The sequence below is a fragment of the Melospiza georgiana genome, chromosome 22, assembly GCF_028018845.1.
Source record: "Melospiza georgiana isolate bMelGeo1 chromosome 22, bMelGeo1.pri, whole genome shotgun sequence".
NCBI classification, from domain to species: Eukaryota; Metazoa; Chordata; class Aves; order Passeriformes; family Passerellidae; genus Melospiza; species Melospiza georgiana.
Window position 1 is genome coordinate 10,900,910 of NC_080451.1, and position 14,190 is coordinate 10,915,099.

At 56.7% G+C, this 14,190-nt stretch overlaps 1 protein-coding gene across 1 annotated transcript; it reads left to right on the forward strand.

Annotated features, from left to right (window-relative positions):
• Positions 1-723: 723 nt before the first annotated feature.
• KLHL17 (kelch like family member 17) lies at positions 724-10,308 on the forward strand. The gene is made up of 11 exons (XM_058039227.1): positions 724-1,070; positions 1,803-1,924; positions 2,507-2,728; positions 3,641-3,757; positions 4,263-4,476; positions 5,174-5,318; positions 5,769-5,936; positions 6,587-6,675; positions 7,485-7,558; positions 8,309-8,490; positions 9,980-10,308. Exons 1-11 carry the CDS (start codon positions 860-862, stop codon positions 10,206-10,208), a joined length of 1,773 nt encoding a protein of 590 aa, XP_057895210.1. The 5' UTR covers positions 724-859; the 3' UTR covers positions 10,209-10,308.
• The last annotated feature ends 3,882 nt before the right edge of the window (positions 10,309-14,190 follow it).

A 14,190-nucleotide genomic window follows, 5' to 3' on the forward strand; every position in this document is an offset into this window, starting at 1 on the left:
TCCCCATATTGAGCCTGAATTTCCCATCTTTGTTTGAAGCAGATGACATTTCCCTGTCAGGGCCTGGTCAGAGCTGTCAGGGTCGCTGTCAGCACAGGGTGCTTGAGCTGTGGTGGCTCCCACAGGGATCACCCAGGGCTAAAGCCTGCATTGAAGCCTTAAGTCTGAGCTTTCATATTTTCCACATTCTGTGCTGCATTGGTTTGTAACTCTGAGCTTCATATGACGTGTCAGCAGTTCTCCTCACAGCTCAGGCACACAGAGCAATCCTTTTCCAGCCCCAGAACCAAGCTGCAGCTCCAGGCCCAAAAAGTGCCAACAGCAGGGAATTGAGGAGAGCAAACTGGGAGGGTGGCACTGCAGAACATGGAGCTGGGATTGGACAATGAACCCCAATATGGACATGGACCAAAGCTTATAAAAGTCTGAAAACTCGTGACTCACTGTCCATCTTGGGTCCACCTTAGGTTCATCTTGGGTCCATCTTGGATCCACCTTGGGTCCATTTTAGGTCCATCTTGGGTCCACTTTGGATCTGTCTTGGATCCACCTTGTGTCCATCTTGGGTCCGTTTTGGATCCACCTTGGATCCATTTTGGGTCTATCTTGTGTCCATCTTGGGTGCGTTTTGGATCCACCTTGTGCCCACCTTGTGCCCACCTTGGTTCCATTTTGGGTCCACCCTGGCTGTGGCTCTTTCCCTGCCCAAGGTGCCTCCTTTGAAGCCCATTTACCAAATCCCCCCAGTTTCCCCTGTACCCCCGTGCGCCCCGCAGCCCCCTCCCGCCGTTAACCCTTTGTTTGCCCCTTTGGCAGAGGCGGCGGGAGGGCGCTGCCCCCGCCGGTGCCCGCCGCAGCCATGGAGGGGGCAGTGCAGCTGCTGAACCGCGACGGGCACAGCATCTCCCACAACTCCAAACGCCACTACCACGACGCCTTCGTGTGCATGAACCGCATGCGGCAGCGGGGGCTGCTCTGCGACATCGTCCTGCACGTGGCCACCAAGGAGATCAAGGCCCACAAGGTGGTGCTGGCGTCGTGCAGCCCCTACTTCCACGCCATGTTCACAAGCAAGTAGAGTCCTCTCTTCCCCAGGGACAGGCTGGCAGCTCTCCCCTCTCCAAATCCCTTCCCTGTTCTCACTGCCCTGCCCTTTCATGTGTCATTTCTGTCAGCAAGAGCAGGAATATTCCTCATTTCACTGCCTTCTCTGAGTCCCTTTGCCTGTGTGCAGGATCCTGGTGTCCCCCTCCTGCACAGGATTCTGTCCAAATCCCCTCTCTGCTCAAATCCCCTCCCTGTTCTCACTGCCCTGCCCTTTCATGTGTCACTTCTGTGAGCAAGAGCAGGAATATTCCTCATTTCACTGCTTTCCCTGAGTCCCTTTGCCCCTGTGCAGGATCCTGGTGTCTCCCTCCTGTACAGGATCCTGGTGCCCCCGTCCTGCAGACCTGCCCCCCAATCCCTAGAGCTGGGCAGGAAACCTTCCAGAAACAAACCACTTGTTCCATGCATGGTTTAATCCTCCAGTTCCCTCCCTTCCCTGATTCCCTTTGCCCACAGCTCCATGCCCAGGATCCTGGTGTCCCTCCCTGCCCAGGATTCCTGCTCAGGATCCTGATGTCCCTCTCAACAGGATCCCGGTGTCCCTCCTGCAGTCCTGGTCCCCATTCCCCAGAGCTGGACAGAAACCCTCCCTGGGCTGGGATGCAGAGGTGGATGCAGTTGGTCCCACGCATCCTCCTGTGGGGGAACAGCCCTGCTGGGGGGTTTGTGCTCATTTTGGGTGTCCTTTGGCCCAGATGAGATGAGTGAGAGCCGCCAGACCCATGTGACGCTGCACGACATCGACCCGCAGGCGCTGGAGCAGCTGGTGCAGTACGCCTACACGGCTGAGATCGTGGTGGGAGAGGGCAATGTGCAGGTAGGAGCTGTTCCCCCTGCTCCACAAAGCTGTTCTGTTCCACATTTTCCTCTTTGGGAGTCCCCTCTCCTGCTCAGCTCTGCCAGCTGTGCCTGTGGTGGCAGCTGGGGCTGGCAGTGCTCAGGGAGCTGAGCTGCTGCCCTGCCCTTCCCAGAGGTGATTTCTCAAAGCTCTGTGCAGTTCCCAGCTCTGTTCCTGAGCACCTGGCCCTGGGGGGAGTTACAGGTGTCCTCCCCAGCTGTTCTCCACCTTAGAAACCAGGAGTGCTCTGTCCTTTCTGTCCTTTCTGGGGCTGGCAGTGCTCAGGGAGCTGATTCCCTTCCCAGAGGTGGCTCCTCAAAGCTCTGTGCAGTTTCCAGCCCTGCTCCTGATCACCTGCCCTTCTCCTGGCCCTGGGGGGAGTTACAGGTGTCCTCCCCAGCTGTTCTCCACCTTGGAAACCAGGAGTGCTCTGTCCTTTCTGTGCCTGGAGGTGCTCACTCACTAAACCTGCTCTGCTCGTGCCTCGCAGTGGGACGAGGGTGAAAATCGTTTCCTTGCCCTGGGAACTCCCTTTTGCCCCGTTCTTTTCCACCCTGCCAGACCCTTCTCCCTGCTGCCAGCCTGCTTCAGCTCAATGGTGTGAGGGATGCTTGCTGCAAGTTCCTGCTCAGCCAGCTGGACCCCTCCAACTGCCTGGGCATCCGGGGCTTTGCTGACACCCACTCCTGCAGCGACCTGCTCAAGTCTGCCCACAAGTATGTGCTCCAGCACTTCGTGGAGGTGTCCAAGACTGAGGAGTTCATGCTGCTGCCCCTCAAACAGGTGAGGCCTGTGGCAGTGGTGTTCACGGGGTCCCAGGATGAGGGAACAGACGAGAGTGTTGACTCCATGCAAAGGCGCCATTGGCGCGATAGAGACTGCGTACCTCTTTCAGAAGGCTTTCTTTACTATTTTATGATAGATATTATATTAAAAATATACTAAAGGAATAGAAGAAAGGATTCCATCAGAAGGCTAGCTAAGAATAGAATAAGAAATTATAAGAAATGATAAATCACTGACCGAGACAGTCCGAGCTAGCTGATTGGCCATTAGTTAGAAACAACCACATGAGACCAATCACAGATCCACCTGTTGCATTCCACAGCAGCAGATAATTTTATTCCTGAGGCCTCTCAGCTTCTCAGGAGAAAAAATCCTAAGGAAAGGATTTTTCATAAAGCATGTCTGTGACAGAGGCCCTGCTGGCAGTGTGCAGGTCAGGGTGCAGCACAGCTTGTCCTGCTCCATGTGTGAGGATAAAGCCTGAGGGATGTGCACTGAGGGGATGGGGTTTCTGTCACCCATCCCCGGGGCAGGGGGAGGTGACAATGAGGGGGGGGTCCCATCTGCCCCTGCTGCAGCTCTGCAGCCCTTGGCAGGTGAAGGGACAGTGCTGGGAGCAGCCAGGGCTGCTGGGTCTGTCCCAGGAAATACAGAAGGGACAAATGCCAGTAGAGTCATCTCCCTGCTGCCACTGCCAGCGACAATTGTCAGGCACTGCAGCAGCCTCTGCCACGGTGGGGGGAAAAGAGCCAGGGAGGATGGTCAGAGATGTCCCCACAGAGCTGCACCTGCTGCCTTTGGGGCACCCAGTCGCTGTTTGGGGCCCCCAGCACGTCCAGGAGGCAGAGCTGGCACTGCTGCTCACTGTGCTGGGAGTGCCTCCACACCGAGCAGCTCTGCCCTCCCCAGGTGCTGGACCTCATCTCCAGCGACAGCCTCAATGTGCCCTCGGAGGAGGAGGTGTACAGGGCTGTGCTCAGCTGGGTCAAACACGACGTGGACAGCAGGAGACAGCACGTGCCCAGGGTGAGGTGCTGGCAATGGGCTGAGGGTGGGCTGGGAAGGGCTCAGAGTGGACTGGGAAAAGGGGAGAGTGGCTTGGGAAAAGATGAGAGTGCTGGAAGGGGGCTGCTTGTGCCCACCATCTCCGAGTGCCTGGGCTGGAGGAAGCTGCAGGGCACGGCAGGAGCAGCAGGTCCCTGTCCTACCACTTCCAGTCCAGGTGGGAAGGGACCTGAAATCCCATCTCATTCCACCCCCTGCCATGCACAGGGACACCTTTGGCTATCCCAGGCTGCTCCAAGCCGTCCTTGAGCACTCCCAGGGATGGGGCAGCCCCAGGAGTTTCTCCCTGATCCCGGCTGTCCCCTTTCAGTTCCCCCATCCCCTTGGGACACCTTTGGCTATCCCAAGCTGCTCCAAGCTGTCCCTGAGCACTCCCAGGGATGGGGCAGCCCCAGGAGTTTCTCCCTGGTCCCAGCCGTCCCCTTCCAGTGCCCGTGTCCCACTCCCCGCTCTGCTGTCCCCCCAGCTGATGAAGTGCGTGCGGCTGCCGCTGCTGAGCCGGGATTTCCTGATGAGCCACGTGGACACGGAGCTGCTGGTGCGGCACCACTCGGAGTGCAAGGACCTGCTGATCGAGGCGCTCAAGTACCACCTGATGCCCGAGCAGAGAGGGGTGCTGGGCAACAGCCGCACGCGGCCGCGCCGCTGCGAGGGCGCCAGCACCGTGCTCTTCGCCGTGGGTAAGGGCCTGCTGCTGCCCCAGTCCCTGCCACCCCAAATCCCTGCCCAAAATCCCTGCCCAAAATCCCTGCCCCAATCCCTGCCACCCAAAATCCCTGCCCAAATCCCTGCCCAAAATCCCTGCCCCATCCCAGCGGTTTGGGCTGTGTTTGCTCCCCTCAGCTCTCAGGATTTCTAGCTGCTCACAGTGACCCCCAGATGTGTTAGAAAGTCTCTTTTCCCAGCCCAGTGGTCGAAGAAGGAGTCAGAGCTCTTCTATTCTAATTCTCAAGTTTATTATTATTTCTTATCTATAAAATTATTTCTCCTGCCCTGCCAAGGTCCACTCAGCAGGACAGGCAGAGGCACTCTGCCTGCCCCCGGGGCGGTGTTATCTTTTTATACTAAAAACTACATGTACAATATTTACAATTACTTTCCAATACCTATCACCTATGTTAGATAACACTGCCCCAGGGGCAGGCACAGTGCCTCTGACTGTCTTGCTGAGCGGACCTGGGCAGAGCAGGAGAAAGAATTTTATAGATCAGGTACAATAAAGAACCTTGAGACTGAGAAATGAAGAGCTCTGACTCCTCCTTTGACCGCCAGGCTGCCAAGAGCCTTTCCAGCTTTTCTTGGGGTCCCTCTGAGCAGCCAGAGACCCCCCTGACAGGAGGGATGCCCTGAATTCCAACACTGGCCCTCCCCGAGCAGGTGGAGGGAGCCTGTTTGCCATCCACGGGGACTGCGAGGCCTACGACACGCGCACGGACCGCTGGCACATGGTGGCCTCCATGTCCACGCGCCGCGCCCGCGTCGGCGTCGCCGCCATCGGGAACAAGCTCTACGCCGTGGGAGGGTAAGGGGGCACGGGGAGGGGGGCACGGATGGGCAGCATGGTCCTGGATGTCTGGGGTGGCCATGGAACAGCCCCTCCTCTGTGCACGGGGATCTCTGTGTCCCTGGGATGGCTCCTGAGGCAGGAAGCTGAGACTCCTCCTGGGAACTGTGGGAGAGAGGGGAGGAAAGAAGGGAGGACCCCCCAAAAGGGTTTTCGTGGCAGGAGCAGGACTGACCCCACAGCAGTGACCTGCCCCATGGGCATTCCTCATGGGCAGTGCCCCCTCCTGAACTGCCCATTTCCCTCAGAGTGCCAGGCTGGTTTGGGTTGGAATTTAAATCTCATCTCATCCCACCCATCACAGCTTCCACCATCCCACTTTGCTCCAAACCCCGTCCAGCTTGGACGCTTGCAGGGATCCAGGGGCAGGCACAGCTTCTCTGAGCAGCCTCTTCTCCCCCTGTGCAGCTACGACGGCACCTCTGACCTGGCCACCGTGGAGTCCTACGACCCTGTCACCAACTGCTGGCAGCCCGAGGTGTCCATGGGCACCAGGAGGAGCTGCCTGGGGGTGGCAGCCCTGCACGGGCTCCTCTACGCTGCCGGGGGCTACGATGGGGCCTCGTGCCTCAACAGGTAGGGGTTGCCTGGCTGCAGCCTCCCTGCTGCTGCACGCCCTGTCCTGGAGCTGGGAGCCCTGCTCCTGAGCCTGGAGCAGATGTCTGACAGCTCACCTCTGTGACGGTGCTCACAGGGGCCTCAGGATGAGGGAAGAGACGAGGATCTGACTCCGGGTTTCAGAAGGATTGACTTGTTATTTTATGATATATATTACATTAAAACTATACTCAAGAATAGAAAGAAAAGTTTCATCTCAGAAGGCTGGCTAAGAATAGAATAGGAAACAATGATAACAAAGGTTTGTGGCTTGGCTCTCTGTCACAGCTCTGCTGTGATTGGCCATTAATTAGAAACAACCCCATGAGACCAATCACAGATGCACCTGTTGCATCCCACAGCAGCAGATAACCATTGTTTGCATTTTGTTCCTGAGGCCTCCCAGCTTCTCAGGAGGAAAAATCCTAAGGAAAGGATTTTTAATGAAAAGATGTCTGCGACACACCTCCTTCTCCCCACTTTGCATCCCTCGGCCCCAACAGAACCCAGCCTGTGGCAGCTCCCCCTGCATTTCCCCTGTCTGTCCCCAGTCTGGGAGAGCTCCCCATGTCCAGGAGCTTTGCCCTGGGCTTTCCCAGTGTCCCACCTTTGTCCCTGTGTCCCTGCAGTGCCGAGAGGTACGACCCGCTGACGGGCACCTGGACGTCCATCGCTGCCATGAGCACCCGCAGGCGCTACGTGCGCGTGGCCACGCTGGGTGGGTGCTGCCAGGGGGTCCTGGGCACGCTGGGTGGGTGCTGCCAGGGGTCTGGGGGGTCCTGGGCACGCTGGGTGGGTGCTGCCAGGGGGTCCTGGGCACACTGGGTGGGTGCTGCCAGGGGTCTGGGGGGTCCTGGGCACACTGGGTGGGTGCTGCCAGGGGTCTGGGGGGTCCTGGGCACACTGGGTGGGTGCTGCCAGGGGGTCCTGGGCACGCCGGGTGGGTGCTGCCAGGGGTCTGGGGGGTCCTGGGCAGGCTCCTGAGGGTTCCTTGTGCTGCTCTGCCCCGGTTCCTGTCCCCTCTGCAACACCTCTGCCAAGAACTCCCCAAACAGCTAATAGTAATACCACCTGCTCCTCCAATTCAGACACAATAGTACTGAGAAAAAAAAAAACAAAACTAAAAAGCAATCTAAATTAGAAGTTGACCCTCCGTTACGATTACCTAATTAGTCTAATATTAATCAAAATTTTAAAAAATATTTAAATTCAAAGAAACTACTCTTTGCATTACCTGTAAGGTATAATCGTGATGATGTAAATCCACGATTTGAAAGTATTTTTAATTCTTATAACTCAGTCTGTGCTAATTATCAAAATGTAACTTCCCTAATTTTAACCAGAGTGGCACCTGTGCTGGGGCTCAGCCTGTGTGGGCACCTCCAGAGTGAGTGTGGGCACCCCCAGAGTGGCACCTGTGCTGGGGCTCAGCCTGGGCCTGCGTGGGCACCCCCAGAGTGGCACCTGTGGCGTTGTGAGTGGGACAGGGAGGTGTTTTCAGCTCATGCCTGTGCTCTGTCTTTGCAGAAGGCAACCTCTATGCAGTGGGGGGCTACGACAGCTCGTCACACCTGGCCACGGTGGAGAAGTACGAGCCCCAGGTAAGTGTGGGAGGGAGGTTTGGGTGACTCCTGTGCCCCTCCCCTCTTCAGGAAGGCCTCAAGGCACCGTGCACGGCTGGGGGATGCAGGGGGATCAGCAGGGATGCAGCAGCCAGGGTGCAATCCTGAGCACAGGGACCCACAGCTGCTCTGGGAGAGCTCCCAGTGAGGTTTGGACACCAGAACAGCCCCTGGCCCCACTGCCCGTGGTTCTGGGGGCAGCAGGGTCCTGTCCATGCCCTGAGCTGTTCCCAGCTGAGCTGGGAGTGTGGCAGGCTGGGGACACAGCTCTGCCCACCAGGGTCGGTCACCGCAGAGAGATCAAAGGGAACGTCCTGGAGGCTTTTCCTGAGCTGCAAAGCCCCAGCTGCACTCGCTCAGATTGGAAATGGATACAGCTCAGTCCCTGAGGCTGGGCTGGCATTCAGCTGGGGCACAACTGGTGGCCTGGCACGGGCATCTCTGTGCCCCTGGGACGGCTCCTGCCAGCTGCTGCTGTGCTCTCTGAGCCAGGCAGTGAGATTGCTCCTGCCAACTGCGGGACAGCGGGGAGGAACAAAGTGATGCCCCCAAAAGGGGCATCATTCCAGGAGCTGTGCAGCCAGAGCAGGACTGACCTGGCAGGGGTGTGTGGGAGATGCCCTGTGGGGTGGCAATGATGGGCTCCCTGTCCCCAGATGAACACCTGGAGCCCCATTGCCAACATGGCAGGGCTCTGTGGGGTGGCAATGATGGGCTCCCTGTCCCCAGATGAACACCTGGAGCCCCATTGCCAACATGCTGAGCCGCAGGAGCAGTGCAGGCGTGGCCGTGCTCGAGGGGATGCTCTACGTGGCCGGGGGCAATGATGGCACCAGCTGCCTTAACTCCGTGGAGCGCTACAACCCCAAATCCAACACCTGGGAGAGCGTGGCCCCCATGAACATCCGCAGGTGAGGAAGGGGCTGAGCCCTCTGGAGCCTCAGGAGCGGGGATCTCACCTTGCTGTGCCACAAAACACGGGCACGTTGGGGTGCCAGGGTTTGGGGCTGGCTCAGCACGCTCCTGCCGTGCTCAGAGGGGTTGCAGGGCAGCCAGGAGGGCACAGCAGGGATGTTCTGCACAGGGATTTATCCTCTGCCCTTTGTGTGGCCATAAAGAGCCAGGGCTTGAGCTGGCTGAGCCCACCGAGATGCTGCTGCTGGGCTGTGGGAGGAATTAAGGCTTGCAATGTTGGTGATTTTGGGCTCGGAGGGTTTGATATTTGATTAGGTTTGGTATTTGATGGGGTTTGGTATTTGATGGGGTTTGGTATTTGATGGAGTTTGGTATTTGATGGGGTTTGGTATTTGATGGGATTTGGTATTTGATGGGGTTTGGTATTTGATGGGATTTTGTATTCTATGAGGTTTGGGTGATGGTGTCAGAATGAAGGGGGAGCTCAGAGGGTTTGGTATTTGATGGTGTTTGGTATTTAATGAGGTTTGGTATTTAATGGGGTTTGGTACTTGATTGGGTTTGGTATTTGATGGGGTTTGGTATTTGATGGGGTTTGGTATTTGATGGAGTTTGGTATTTGATGAGGTTTGGTATTTGATGGAGTTTGGTATTTGATGAGGTTTGGTATTTGATGGGGTTTGGTATTTGATGGGGTTTGGTATTTGATGAGGTTTGGTATTTGATGGGGTTTGGTATTTGATGAGGTTTGGTATTTGATGGAGTTTGGTATTTGATGGGGTTTGGTATTTGATGGGGTTTTGTATTTAATGAGGTTTGGTATTTGATGGTGTTTGGTATTTAATGAGGTTTGGTACTTGATTTGGTTTGATATTTGATTAGGTTTGGTATTTGATGGAGTTTGGTATTTGATGGAGTTTGGTATTTGATGGGGTTTGGTACTTGATGGGGTTTGGTATTTGATGGGGTTTGGTACTTGATGGGGTTTGGTATTTAATGAGGTTTGGTATTTGATGAGGTTTGGTACTTGATGGGGTTTGGTATTTGATGGGGTTTGGTATTTGATGGAGTTTGGTATTTAATGAGGTTTGGTATTTGATGAGGTTTGGTATTTGATGGGGTTTGGTACTTGATGGGGTTTGGTATTTGATGGGGTTTGGTATTTGATGGGGTTTGGTGTTTGATGGGGTTTGGTATTTGATGGAGTTTGGTGTTTGATGGGGTTTGGTATTTGATGGAGTTTGGTGTTTGATGGGGTTTGGTATTTGATGAGGTTTGGTATTTGATGGGGTTTGGTATTTGATGGGGTTTGGTATTTGATGGAGTTGGGGTGAGAGGGTCAGGCTGAAGGGGCCCATCAGTGGCTCTGTGCTGCGCTCTGCCTGTTGGTGCCCCAACAGTTCACTTCTCCACGGGCTGTTTGTGGGGTGCCCGCCATGCTGAGCGCCCCAGCACCCCCAGGCTCTCCCCGTGCTGTCCCTGCAGGAGCACCCACGACCTGGTGGCCATGGACGGCTGGCTCTACGCCGTGGGCGGCAACGACGGCAGCTCCAGCCTCAACTCCATCGAGAAGTACAACCCGCGCACCAACAAGTGGGTGGCGGCCTCGTGCATGTTCACGCGCCGCAGCAGCGTGGGGGTGGCCGTGCTCGAGCTGCTCAACTTCCCCCCGCCCTCCTCGCCCACGCTCTCCGTGTCCTCCACGAGCCTTTGACAGCGGGCCCGGCCGTGCCCCGGGGCCTGGGGACAGCGCCTGAGCCAGCCCGGCCCTGGGGGGGCCCTGGGGACACCCGTGGGGCCTCCAGCTGTGCTTCCAGGAGGGCACAGGGGGCTCTGGGGACACCCACGGGGCCTCCAGCTGTGCTTCCAGGGGGGCACAGGGGGCTCTGGGGACACCCACGGGGCCACCAGAGCCACCAGCTGTGCTTCCAGGAGGGCACAGGGGGCTCTGGGGACACCCACGGGGCCACCAGGGCCTCCAGCTGTGCTCCCAGGAGGGCACAGGGGGCTCTGCCTGCTCTGGGGACACCCACCAGAGCCACCAGCTGTGCTTCCAGGAGGGCACAGGGGCTCTGGGGACACCCACGGGGCCACCAGAGCCACCAGGTGTGCTTCCAGGAGGGCACAGGGCACAGGGGGCTCTGGGGACACCCACGGGGCCACCAGAGCCACCAGCTGTGCTTCCAGGAGGGCACAGGGGGCTCTGCCTGCAGCCAGACTCATCCAGCACCCCCAAAAGCTCCTCTGGGCAAGGGGACCCCAAACCATTGCTGCTTCTGGGATTGCCGTGCTCCAGCCGTGCCGCCGGGCACTGCCAGCCCCGTGGGGCCCTGTGGTGGCACTGCCAGCCCTGTGGTGGCCCCGGGGGACAATGTGTGACCCCCACTCTGAATGTCACCGTAGCCAGCTCAGCCCGAGGCGCGTGCCCCGCTCCGGACGCTGCCCCGCTCCGAGGGCGTCTCTTTGATGCCTTAACCACAGCGAGAGAGGAAGCCCAGCCCAGGCACAGCCCTGCAGGGTGGGGAGGCCCCTGAGCCCCCCAGGTGCCCATGGGGGCCCAGCTGAGCGTGGTCTGGCCGGGCAGGTGGTGCAGGGACCTTGGTGGCACCGCTGCCATCGCTGCCGGCCCAGGCTCTGGACTGCGACTCCCTGGGTTTGCTGTTCCCCCCTCTGCAAAGCAGACTCTGGGTTTGTGGAAAGGAATCAGTTCTTGGAGGAAGAACAGTCCAGCCTTCCGAAGGAGGAGGATTGCCTGGCATTACTTTTTTGGGTATTAATTTTTTTATTTGCCTTTTTTATTTGAACGCTAATATGACTCCATATCCCTTTGTTTTTTACTCTGCCCTGGTACTCCCCATCCCTCTGCTCTCCAGGCAGCAGGAGGGGTGCAGTTCCTTCTCTCACCTGTGGAGGAGATGATTCCTGTGCCCTGGAGGTTCTCTCTGGATGGGTGGGGTGTGTGCGTGTGTGAGATGCCAAAAGCAGCACGGGAGGGACCCTTTCCAATCAGCGACTCCCTGGCAATTAAACAACCCCTCTAATGAGCTAAAGCTTGGCTAAATTAGCACTGTGAGGCCTGTCCTGAGCCAGGGCCCCGTGCTGTGGTGTTTCAGGGTGTGCTGTGCGTGTGAGCCGTGAGCTGAGGCACAGCTCAGGTGCTCTGCACACACAGAGGAACGACTCAACCACTGGTACCTCAATGTGCCCAAATGTTCAAATGTAGCATTGGAAATACGCTCCAACTCTTTGGAACTCGTTCCTTCCTCCTTTTTCCTCCCCTGCTCCCCAGTTCTCACTCACAGAGCTCAGATTTCACTCCTGAATTCTCAAGCAGCAGGAGATCCTGCTTCCTGAGGAGCAGGGACAGGGCAGAGTGACTCCTGTGTCCCCCGGCTGGCTCCTGAGCAATATCCCACCGAGCCTGACCCAGGGGAACCCAGCAAAGAGGGAACCTCCTGTCTGTGCTGCCCAAACTATGCAGGAAAGGGCAAAACCAACCCCCCAGCACCTTCTGGGGGTCCCCAGCCCCCCGACCCACACTGTGTGGACACGAGGTGTCAGCGCCCGCCCTGGCACGTGCCGGGGTGGGATCGCCCCTGGTGCTGCCCGTCCCCTGCCGAGGAGGAGGAGGAGGAGGAGGGGACGCCTGTCTGTGTCTGTCTGTCCGTCTGTGCTGTCCGAGGGGAGGAGAGCAACTCTGCGTGGCTTCCCTGCCAGTTTCAGTCCGTGCTGTCTCGCCCAAGATGTTCCTTGTTGAGCTCCCAGCAGAGGAGCATCCCCAAACCGGGGGGCTCCGGGCTCTGGGGTCGTTCCCAGCAGGGCCAGCCTGGAGCCCCTGCCCTGGTCTGGGGCTCCCTGGGCCTCCCTCTGGGCACACCTGGTCCAGATCCATGTCCGAGCGTCGTCACTTTGATTTCTCTGTAACTTTACTCGACTTTATTTATGTGGAACTCTGTTTTCTCTGAATTTTTTGCACTACGTGGGGCTGGGGAGGGGATACAAGCAATAGAAGCCAACGTGTACAATAAAGACATTTTCTTGGATATTGGATCCTGCCTGGTGCATCCTTCACTGTCCCTTCCCTGGCTCCTGGGGCTGCTCCTGAGCATGCAGGGGAGGTTCAGGCTGTGTCAGGGGAGGGTTTGGGATGGACATCAGGGAAAGGCTCTTCCCCAGAGGATGCTGGGCAACCCTGAGCTCCATATAAAGTGTTAGCAAGTTCTCCTCACAGCTCAGGCACACAGAACAATCGTTTTCCAGCCCCAGAACCAAGGGTGCTGCTGCAGCTTCAGGCCCTGAAAGTGTAAACAACAAAAAGGCCCAAAAGGCTCAAAAAGTGCAAACAGCAGACAATGAAGGAGAGCAAACTGGCAGAGTGGGACTGCATAGCCTGGAGCTGGGATTGGACAGTGAACCCCAATATAGACATGGACCAAAACTTATAAAAGGGTGAAAACTCGTGACTCAGAGTCCGTTTTGGGTGTAGCCCCAGCCAGGCTCTTGTTCTGCCCAAGGTGTATCCTTTTAAGGCCTTTTAGTAAGTCCCCACTTTATTCCTTTAACTCTGCCTAGCCTTTAACTTCCCTTATTTACTTTACACCCCACTTTATTCCTTTAACTCTGCCTAGCCTTTAACTTCCCTTATTTACTTTACACCCCACTCTATCCCTCGAACTGTGCCCAGCCCCTGTTCCAGGTCGGCCCCTCGTGGCTCCAGTGCCCCCGTCCCTGCCAGCCCTGCTGGTGTCCCTGCTGTCCCCGCGGGCGGGCAGGGCCTGTGGCAGCAGCAGGAGCTGCACTTTGTGCCCCTGCTCAGAGCTGGGAGGTTTCATTTGGACCCAGCTGCAGGAGCAGCACGTCGTGGTCACGGCCCGACCGTGTTAGCCACGGATCCAAGGGGAGTCACATTTTCTGCACAGAGCACAGCTGGGGCTGTTTGCTGCCCATGGGCAGGAGGTGCTGGGCTGCTGCTGGGCCGTGTCCCAGCTGTGCACAGAGCACAGAGCAGCCCCCGTGTGAAAATCAGGGAATTTGTGGTGGGGGCCCTCCCGAGGGGGGTCCTGCTGCTGCGCTGGGCCAGGAAGGGTTAATGGGTTCTGGGCACAAAGGAGCTGCTTTAAAGGTCAGAAATGGGGAGAAATGTTGTGGCACATCCGTTCTCAGCTGCTCTCTCCTGGTGAGCGTGGCCTGGCCGTGCAATCCCTTTTGGGGAATATTTTGCTGGAGTAAAACACAAATGGGAGTGTGTCTGCCAACCCCAGCTTGATCCCAACAGATTCCCCAGGAAAACCTCCTAAAGTAACCTGTGGATTTGTCACACCACATCTTCTATGGTGTTTCTTACATCACTGTTATTTGTATTCACTAAATCTGATTTTTTTTTTTTTTCAAACATGCCATCAGTTCAATTTGTTTTGACAAGATGTGATTTCCACAGCCCCGTGTTGATTTGTATTAATTATATTCTCCTCCTGTAATTCTCAAAGTTAATCCAACTCCCTCACAGCTGTTACATCATTTTCCCAGGAATTACTGTCAACTGGCAACCCCATAATTACCGGGGTGGTTTTTTACCCATGGAAACACTGATATCCCTGCTAAATTATGCAATTTCTTTGCAAATTCCGTGGTCCTGCAAGACTGAATTGCAACAGTGACTCAAGCCCTTTGTGTTCAGATCTTTCAAACTTTCTAAT

Excerpts from the sequence above, each read along its gene's own strand:
- KLHL17 (XM_058039227.1), top strand. The coding sequence starts at position 860 with ATGGAGGGGGCAGTGCAGCTGCTGAACCGCGACGGGCACAGCATCTCC. Across the intron at positions 1,071-1,802 it reads CTTCCACGCCATGTTCACAA|ATGAGATGAGTGAGAGCCGC; the intron begins GCAAGTAGAGTC and ends CCTTTGGCCCAG. Across the intron at positions 3,758-4,262 it reads GGAGACAGCACGTGCCCAGG|CTGATGAAGTGCGTGCGGCT; the intron begins GTGAGGTGCTGG and ends CTGTCCCCCCAG.